Below are 10,513 nucleotides of genomic sequence, written 5' to 3' on the forward strand. Positions count from 1 at the left end.
AAAATCGTGAAAGGAAGACCTCAGTGAAAGGAAGCAAGACTGCGCATCTCAGTCTCATTTTGAAGAAGCCGATGAGAAATTTCTTGAGGAACAACCGCCTCCAAAAGCGCAAAAGTGCTGCTAAGAAAGCAGAAGAATCCCGGAAGCGGCACAGAGGGGCTGGGAGCTAGGGGAGAAGGTGCTTGGAGTGAACAAGTTCCCATAGACGTTAAATGGCCCTTCATTTGAATGCAAATGCTATGTAAAAGCTTGAAGCCCCTTGACGTCATCCCAGGCTTTCGTAGCCCTCCTATGGCCCACTACCAGTCACCTGGAAATTTAGGGTAGGATAGGAAGGTTGGAGTAGTCCGAGCCGCCCAGAGGAGCTGGCAGCACAGCGAGTGCTGACCCATTCATTGATAGCCTCTTGCATCTCAAACTCGGGTTGGCGCTAAGTTTACAGGGTCCTCAGGATGGCTTAGGGGGCAACTTCTTCTATCCAAGCCACCATGTATGGAAGCTGCCTTTTAGAAAAAGAAGCGGGAATGTACCCAGGCACTCTCAGGAACCCTGGAGGAGGCAGCACAGCCGGAGTGGGCACCTCTGGGGGCAGTGGTAGTCCTCTGCCTGCCTCCAACTTTACTGCAGCCCCAGTTTACCCACACTACATGGGGTATCCACATATGTCCAACATGGATCCTCACGGGCCTTCGCTGGGAGCCTGGAGCTCACCCTACAGTCCGCCCCGGGAAGACTGGAGTACATACCCTGGGCCGTCCAGCACAATGGGCACAGTGCCCATGAACGACATGACCTCGAGCTCCCCAGCTTTCGGCTCCCCAGACTACAGCACTCTGGGCCCCACTGGCGGTGCAGGCGGTGCAAGCAACGGCGGTAGCCTGCCAGACGCGGCCAGCGAGTCACTGGTTTCCATCGACTCAGGCACCTCTGGCGGCGCCACTTCTCCCAGCAGGAGCCGCCACAGCCCCTACGCGTGGATGCGCAAGACTGTGCAGGTGACCGGTGAGTAATCCATCGTTCCACTGTCTCTTCTCTTCTCTACTCTTGGTCCGCCTGCCCTCTTACTCTTCACTCTGCGTCCCGCAGAAGAGTTCAGCTAGGCAGCCCACGGGGCAACTGGCTGGCGGGATAAGTAATTTCCTCCTTTGTGCCTAGGTTCAAAGCTGGTTAAAAGCAGCGCTTGGAACTAAACCTTTCCTGGGGGTTTGTTGAGGTGGGCTTTTTTATTTGGTTATTTGGTTGTTTGGTTGATTAGGTTTGGTTCGGTTCGGTTTGGTTTGGTTTTTACCCTTCCCAGATAAGTCAAGGGAGTGAGGGCATGAACAGTGTTCCCGATGAACCACAAGGATCGGGATCCAATCCTGTCGTTGTCCGGAGGGAAAAACAGAAACACGTGTGATGAACGGGGTGAGAAGACAGTTAAGGTTGTCCCGGTGCTTGCCGGTTTTATGTCCAAATCGTCCCCTATCCTATTATGCAGCCTCGCTGAAAACTGGTGATGCTCAACTTAATAGGTGCTTAGCTGGCAAACGACGCCCCAGCCTATGAAGGCTTCCACGGCAAAACGGCCTCTTTACAAGACGCCCAAGGAAACTACAGCTTCCGTCGACCAAATTAGCACTGTCTTGAATAAAGCCTAACGCCTTTTTCCAATGTCCTACCCACTGAAGGAAGCGTTACAGCACTGAGCTGTCATTTCATAGGACACTATCCTTACACCCACCGTATTATTCACACCCCCCTCCAAGTGCCTAAAGCCCTCATCGCTAATTCAGCAGGTGGCCACAGATGCAGAAGCAGAATGCAAGTCTGCGACAGCGACAACACACAAGAAGCCATAAGGATCCCGTTTAAGGTCTAATGGCACTGACCAGCAAGCCCTGGTGGGCAGGCAACCGCTGGGGGGGTGTGCGGAGAGCTTCGAGGAAATGAGGACTCCACTATAATCTTGGACTAGGAGACGGTGACATGTTCGTTTTCAGCTGTGGTTGTTCTCCTAGCATTTTCTTATTCCAATACTTGATCCCTGTCATTAGAGAAAATTAGTGACATTTCCCTCTGGAGAGGCAATGATATTTCAATAGTATTTGTCCATGATGATATATACTCTTCACAACCCTTTGTTGTCCCTTCTCGCTCCTCCAAGAAGCAAAGGTGAAAGGGTTAGGGGGTACCATTTCCTACTGTTAGGAAACTTTTCAGCCACAAGGAGGATGTTCCAGGTCTAACTAGGGTACAGATCCCAAGTTAAAAGTAATCCTTAAGAACTTATATTAAAAAGAGGATATGGGTGAGTCATGTAACTTTAAAGACAAATGAGGCGAGGGTAGGGCATTCCTCCCCAGAGCTGTTCTTACATCTAATCTTCAGGGTAAAACTAACATCCATTCACCAAAACCTAAGAATAAGCAAAATACACATTTTTAAAAGGACATCAAAGAGCTACTGTCTAGGATTTTTCTTTGAAATACTGTGGGGAGGGGATGTCGCTAGCTTGGTTTTCAAAATGGAAAACTGTGAGGGAAAGAACACAGTAAGAAAATACGGTTGTGATGAATTGTCTTTGTGTTGCTGAGGGAAACATGACAGCTTTCTCTGTTTTGCTTTAAGAGGAAAGAGAGAGAGGGGGGGGGGGAGATCTCAGAGCCTCTTTGGGTAATTCTGATGCCAAGAGAAGTTGAGAAGGATCCCCATAGTCTGTGTGCCTTCATCTCTTCAGTGCTTAGGAGAAGTTTAAAACTGAGAATGATGTTACAGCTCCTTGGACTCTTGGCAACTTGTCCTATAGACAAAGTTTTACTAACATTGACATTTGTTTCATTTGAATTCCTCGTAAGTTAACACCACCCTTTTGCATGTTCTTGTAGGCTCAAGTTGCTATTTGTTGACAATTTGAGATGATGGTTGTGCATGAGAGCACCCCGCGCTACACACATAAGTGATGCTTTGCATAAGTTCTGGAGATTCTAGTCTCACTGAGTATCTTTCATAATACAGGGCCATAAACTTCACAAAAATAAATGCCATCACCCCGGGACACTCCGAATCAAAGTGTACCCCTTTATATGCTTAGCAAGGGAGCAGGTGTTAAACGTCTGTTAAGTGAATAGACAAGTTAGATCTTCCTAAGCTTTCTGTTCACCTTGTACCATCATTGCACATCAACCTATGGTTTAGGGCTGAGAGAGAAAAAAATCTATGGACAACAGACTGGACGTAGCTCTTCCCTGAATTAAGGCAATCCCATGAGAGCTTTTTTTTTTCCATTAATGAAGATAATTGAAACAGACTTAAGTTAAAATGTGTGTGTATGTGTGATATGTGTGAGTGTGTGTGTATGTGTGTGTTGCACTCCTTACAGCTATGATTTCTAAAGCAAGGAGATTGACATGTAGAATAAATCACTGCCTTCCAGATAATCTGATTTAAAAGGCTTTTATTTATTTTTATTTGGACATAGTTTTCTTTCTTTTTTCTTTTCTTTTTGGTTTTTTTTTTTTTTTTTTTTTGGTCCTTTGTGCAGCTCTGGCTGTCCTGGAACTAGCTCTGTAGACCAGGCTGGACTCGAACACACAGAGATCCACCTGTCTCTGCCTCTTGAGTGCTGTGTAGCTTTCTCAGTATTCTATTCCAAACACATGTCATTATATGCAATCTATCTTGTCCAAACATTTCTATCAAGATTAATATCTTCCAGCAGTCTCACAATTTAAATGCCAGTGTATGAGAACAAGCCATTTCCCACTGTTTTCTGTAGTAGAGAACTGTGGCCCTGTATGAATATTGGCCAGGCTGCATGCTAAGCAGAGCTGGAAACAGGCTTCCCTGTTTACAAAAGGAGAGGAAGTCATTTTGAGTGATTCTAATTAAGCCACTCACCACTAAGGAAATACTTTTAAAGCTGTATTCATAAACTGAATTGCTTAATAATCCTTGAAGCTTTTGCCATTGTCTTCCTTGGTTTTTCATGTTTTGTTGGACAATTTTTTTAAATGAGTTTGGATGTGATTTTTAGTTTTAAAGCAGTAAAGGATTGCCATTAGGGGAAAAGTCATCCCCGTGAACTGTCTGTGTAAGAAAACTGGCTGTCTCCCATCATTTTTCTCCATTGTCATCACCATTGTGATCCTGAGGCTTTGTACTGGTTCTTCTGCCTAATAGCACCTTGGCTGCTAGCCTCTCCATCAAACACTATTTCAACTATACTTATAGTGACAGTGTCATCTTATATAGTGAAATCACCTTATGAACTGTGCCCCCTGGGTGGTGGGAAGGACCACTGTGAACTATGAAGGTGATTGTTCAAATCTTTGTGGAAGAAGTAACAAAATTCTCATTTCACATGAGTGGAAGTAGCTCTTCAATAGACCTTTTTCTTAGACCTTTTTCCTAAATTAACTCACAATATCAGCTGAGAAGGAAATCCCCTGGTCTGAAAATGTCGTTGTCTCTGGAAAATAGAGGAAACTAAACAATAAGAACAAGTATTCCTCATGCTTTGCTGGTGTTTGGCTTTAGTTGTGGGAATATGGACTTTATGCTGTACCAGAAAGTGGCCAAATCCCTTCACTCACTTCAGGAGAACAGGGGGAAAGACATGGCTTCGAGAAGACAGCGCGAGACGAGATGGGTGCCAGGAAATTTCCATGTCTTTCTCTTTGTAAACTGTGCAAGTAGTATACTCTCCCTTGTCTTTGGGGTTTTCGTTCTTATCATCAGATTGGCCCTACAGATCCTTTTTAACACTTGTTCGGCTTTGATATGCATCTCCGCTCTTGTCACTGCCCCTTTCTTCGAAGGTTATATTGCCGGAAAGGGTGACCATTTTCATGGCAAATAAAGAGGCCTGGTCTTGACTTTATTGTCCTCAGAAGAAACTGCAAGAGGGGAATTTATGACCAATGGGGGTGGGGAAGGACCACAATGTTTCCAGAGTTCTTGAAGTCTGGTTATATTTACTGATTAATTGACTGAACCGAAGTCACAGACACACGCAAGTTGAATTTTAACCTCCCTGTTTCAAGTTAAAATTTAAACTCAGTCCCTTTTTTGATCAGGAAGGGTTTTAGGAACTAACTCCTCAAAGACATAATTTGATTCTAAAACTGAAGTCCTGAAAACAAATTAAACCTCAGGTTTTTGTTTTCATCCTTCATTATACATTCTGTCTTTGAAAGATGCCAAAAGCCTGACCCTTGGTTTTCTGTGTTTCTGCGGGAATCCAGAAATCTGGCTCAAAGTTTGGACCTTTGAGGAAAGTTAGTTGGCTGGGACTTAGGGCTCATCATTTCAAGGGAGGGAATTGCACTGAGTAGCCAGTTATCCAGCCATTTAGCGGAATCCTAAGGTAGATCTGTTTCAACATCCATGCCCCCTCCTCTTCCCGGAGATGAAAGGGTGTCTGACATTTGTTTAGGGCTTGTAAATTCCAAACCAATTGGTTGATGTTCCTGAATGTAAAGAGGGTTCAGGATGGGATCCATGCGATGTTGCTCCTTTGTTAGGCCTGGGCTGCATCTTAACACCTCAATGGAGTTTAGGGACCCACTTTAAAGAGGTCTTTGTCCTACAGGTCGGCCCCCCAAAACTTCACATCAAAAACAACCAAAGAAGATCAGAAGAACTTTCTAAAAGCCACAGAGAAAAAAAGCAAAATCCTAGAGGGGGTTAGAGAAACTGAAAGGAAAGGGAGACTTCCTAATCACCTTTGGAAAATTTGAAAGGAAGAATAAAACTCTATTTGAAGGCAAGCATGAGAAATTAACTAGATGTTGTAACACAAACCAAATGTTTGGATATCTTTTCAAAGCACGTGTAGTCCTCACTTCAGTCTGCTTAAGTCAACACACCCTCCTTTCCCCTATTCACTATTCACTTGGAAATAAAAAAAAAAAAAAAGCCTTAAGACTCCCACAGGAGAAATATTACTTTTTCTAATAAACATTAGGTGCTATTTTGAAACATAGTTTGCTAAGTAGCAATAAATATTTCTTTTCAAACTATACACATTCTTTCTAGGTAGTACACATAACTACAACATCAGGATTCCAGAATAGTTTACTGCATATGGGATTATACGTCCCAACAGGTTTAAACTGGGAATGAATCTAATATACTGAACCAAGAGTCAAAGGTTACATGCTTGGGTTTGCATGCCTAGGCTCACCAGCACAAATGCACTTACCTATACTTAACCTTAGGTTCTTTGTCCATACAATAACATTCTCTGCATAATTGAACAGAGTAGATAAGATAATGGGAAACAGTCGTGAAAGCATTGCATAAAATATAATTCATGAGGGCCAGGTGTGGTGGTGCACACCTTTAGTCCCAGTACTCAAGAGGCAGAGATGTGTGGATCTCTATGAGTTCAAGGGTAGCCTGGTCTACAGAGCAAATTCCAGGACAACCAGAACTATGCAAAGAAACCCTGTATCAAAACAACAGCAACAACAACACAGCAAGGTGTGAGTCATAGTGCCTGTTGCCATTATTGTTAACTCAGTTGTTATACGTGGATGGGGATGTAATGAAAACTGTGGGTTGAGTGTTTAAGTATTTTGATTGTTTTGGTATAACAGTAGGTCAATGGTAAAGTAGCTGTAATTTGACTGATTATTTCAGGAAAATATTAAAAGGGTTTTTGTTTCATATATATGATAGAATGGTGGATATTTATATCCACACCCACCTAGGTATAGATAACATGGCCACTTATGATAATGCATTTATGAAGAAATAGACATGACGTATTTGGTTTTAAAATGCAGTCCCTTTATATTTCAAAGTAGTAAATGAAAGTTAGAAGGGTAATTGGTTCCCTCAAACCAAACAATCTCCAGAAGAGAAGAATAAAATGAAATGTCATGCTTCTCCAACAGGGAAAACCAGGACAAAAGAAAAGTATCGTGTGGTCTACACGGATCATCAAAGGCTGGAGCTGGAAAAGGAATTTCACTGCAATAGATACATTACCATCCGGAGGAAGTCAGAGCTGGCAGTTAACCTGGGCCTTTCTGAGAGACAGGTATTACCAAGCACTCCCACATATCACTTCAATTGCCTGGGGTTTGTAGAAAATAGCAAAAGAGAAGCAGATGCTTTTCTAGGAGCTCCTAAGCCCATACTCACCCTGTATTGTTTCATTGGCCAGAGGGTTTATTAACTATTGAATGGGTATGTGGACCTGGGAGTAAGAGAGCAAGCAAAGAGGTGCAAAGAAATTAGAAGTCCAATAGAATTCATCAATCAGGTCAAACTTTGATCTGGTCCCTCAAGTAGTACTAACAAGTGTGAGAAGTGGAAATTTCACAACTATGGCTGCTGTCTGCTTCCTATCAGTCAAACTACAAGAGGTACTGCACACCAGTGCAGTTCCATGGATGGAGCTTTTCTGTCATTCAAAATAGGAAATGTAATCTTCTCTAATCTGTATGATGTTATGATGCCTGCCTTGAATCTAGCTTATTGTAAACATTCAATGAAGATCAAGTTACAGCAAAGGTCAGCAGTCTCCACTCATTCAGACTTGGCAATTACATGAGCACCTGGTGATGTTTCCCTAAGTCTAGGAGTGATGCTGGAATCATAGAAGTCTAGAAATGTAAAATCCATTGATGTGTTGCCTTATCTCAAGCAGTTTGCATTCCAACCACATATAGGCACATTAAGACCACTCTCGTGTGGATTTCCAACAAGAAATAGATGGTATTTCATGACCCTGTTCACCTAGTTCTGGGTGTTAACTTTTTAATATAAGGAACTGTCTCTTAATGACCAACTGTAATCACTGTTGCTATTTGAATCCTTCTCTTTCATCAGCAGTCCTCGGCGTCATTATATAATTATTTCTACTTGTGTAATAGAGGATGCAAGTGACTTGGAATATATAGAGCTCTGCCTTCAGAGTCAGTAGTCCTAGGTTTGATGACTTCAGTCTCACTTCTTACAAAGCGCCTGCCCTCGCTGAGCCACAGTGTTTTAGAACCTGTAAAAGGGGTATAGTTCACAAAGTCACCCTGAGGCTCAAATGAAGTGATGTGTGTGAAGGAGCCTTGTAAGACCCACACTAGCCACTTAGGGTATTGTCCCCACTAAGTATAAAGCATTTTGTTTTTCAGGTGAAAATCTGGTTTCAGAATCGCAGAGCCAAGGAGAGGAAGATGATCAAAAAGAAAATCTCCCAGTTTGAGAACAGTGGAGGTTCCGTGCAAAGTGACTCTGGCTCCATCAGCCCCGGAGAACTGCCTAATGCTTTCTTCACCACTCCATCTGCTGTCCGTGGGTTTCAGCCAATTGAGATACAGCAGGTCATAATTTCTGAATGAAACGGGAGCAGAGAAACCAACGCATCCTTCCTGTTACAGTGTCTCTTTGGCCTCTAAGATAACAGCAGGGCAGTTGAGATCGGATATACTTCCTTATAAGGCACAATTCCAAACAAGTAGACACACCATGAGTTGGAGATATTTCAGAAGACTCTAATATTAAGAAAAATCTTATTTCATGCTGTCAAATGGGCACTGGGCAGAAAGCTGTGCGATACGTTTTTCTACTTAAAGTCTAGATTCAAGAGCCCTTGAAACTTTGTTTACAATTTCAGAAACTCATTTGTTCCTATGCTCTTGTGTTTGTTATTTGATTCTGAGTATCTTCCTGGTCTTTTTAGGGGATAGGAGTAAGGTAAGCATACATTTCTCTATCTGGAGACATTGTTTGGAGGGAGTAATTAAAAAACCACCAGTCTTTTTAACAAGCTAACTGTGTAAAACAGCATCAAGAAGTGATTACGAATCTATTGGTTAATTACATGAAGATCACTTTTCCCTTTGAATAATACTCACTTACCATCAATTACCTGGTCATAGAATTTAGAAGATTTATTTCAAATCGTGTCAAAACAATGAAATCAGACTAGAACAATAAAGGCTGGGTTAACTGAGTTGCTGGCGAGGCAGATATTCAACATACAGAACAGACTCCCCTGCATTCTCAAAGAAAGTAGCTCACCACTTGTAAGCACACAATCCGGGCAAGCACACAATCCGGGCAAGCAAAGGTGCGGTAGTGAGCAGGGTGGCCTGGAGATTTTGTGTTGGCACGATGTGCTGTTCATACATCGAAATGGCCCAAGATTAAGTCTCCCTTTAAAGACAAAGTGTCACAATTACCTGCTGGGGGGTTGAAAATAAGAACTGTGTCTTCCCATCCCTTAAGGAACTGTCAGAAAAGGGGTTTATAGCTCCGTGGTTCCTACTGAGGATACATCCATTTGTGCTGAAAGATGAAAGGAAAAAAAAAAAACTTCCACTTCTGACCTGACCTCTTGGAAGCATATTCCTTCCAACACATTTATAAGGAAGGTACCAATTACCCACTTTACTGATGAGCAAAATGAGGTGTGAGCATCGTGTCATTTTCCAAAGACGGAAAATAAGACAATTATGAATGCTGATGAGGACCTCTGCTTACAGATGTACTATTGATTATCTGCAATAGTAAGTCCAAGCTCATTCCTAATACAGAACAGACACGCCTTTGGCACATTTACATGGAAGCTACCCTTCCTTGCTGTAAAGCTAGTGATGTTTCTCCGTTTCTCTAGACTGAAAAGCCTGGATTGTTTTCTTAATAGCATATTAAAGGCATTTTCTCTCAAAAAAATGTTTGTTATTTCTCTGGGTGCTGAGAAAAAGATCCATCCCCCTACTTTTATGGCTATATTATAGTGGTATATACTGGAGGCCTGTAGACAGAAGAAAGATAACACCAGAGCTCAAAGGTTGCACTCTAAGTAAGCATCAATAAGGAAGGGGGAAGGTAGGAGCAAGGCAGAAATGGAAACTCAACAAATGGCCACCAGGGTTCAGTCAGGTAAATGAGGAATTAAGGAGGGGTTGTTTTTCTTCTCATCACGTTTCCAATTTATGCGTACTATTTTTCCCATCAAGTAACGTGCGCACAACAGAACAGTCTTCGCAACGTATTCAGTGTTCTAGTCTTCAAATACTTTACTGAACACGCCTGATCCTATCTTAGAGTTTGTGTGCAACTACAAGGGAAGATCATAGGGAGGTCCTGGCTTATCTCCAGATACAGGAGGAAGTAAGGCCCAAGGGAAGTTTTCCACTGTTGGCTCAGATCCAGACAACTGGCCACTTTGTCTGTGTAAATGTTTGAGTGGAAACATTTTAAAGTTACCAAACCAAGTCAAGAAGAGAAGGGGAGCCGGTAAGAAAGGACTGGAAAGGAGGAATATATTGGAAGGTGGTATGAAGAACACTTCAGAGGTAGTGCAAAACATTGAGTATGTTTACACATATCAGAAAGCAGCAATTTATGTATTAAGAATGCGGCCAAGGGGCTGGAAACATGGCTCAATTCATAGAGTTATGCCCATCATGAAGCTGTAGGTCCAGTCTCCAGAGTTGCATAAATGGGGCATAGTAGCTCATACCTGTAATACCAGAACTCAAGATGTGGAGACTAGAAGATACTTGGCTATGTAATTAGT

At 42.6% G+C, this 10,513-nt stretch overlaps 1 protein-coding gene across 1 annotated transcript; it reads left to right on the forward strand.

Annotated features, from left to right (window-relative positions):
• The first annotated feature begins 318 nt into the window (after positions 1–318).
• Positions 319–8,905, forward strand: Cdx4 (caudal type homeo box 4). The gene is made up of 3 exons (NM_001106942.1): positions 319–1,002; positions 6,882–7,027; positions 8,121–8,905. The coding sequence occupies exons 1-3, from the start codon at positions 489–491 to the stop codon at positions 8,325–8,327; spliced, it is 867 nt and encodes a 288-aa protein (NP_001100412.1). The 5' UTR covers positions 319–488; the 3' UTR covers positions 8,328–8,905.
• The last annotated feature ends 1,608 nt before the right edge of the window (positions 8,906–10,513 follow it).

Source organism: Rattus norvegicus, chromosome X (genome assembly GCF_021556685.1).
Source record: "Rattus norvegicus strain SHRSP/BbbUtx chromosome X, alternate assembly SHRSP_T2T, whole genome shotgun sequence".
In the NCBI taxonomy this organism is placed as follows: Eukaryota; Metazoa; Chordata; class Mammalia; order Rodentia; family Muridae; genus Rattus; species Rattus norvegicus.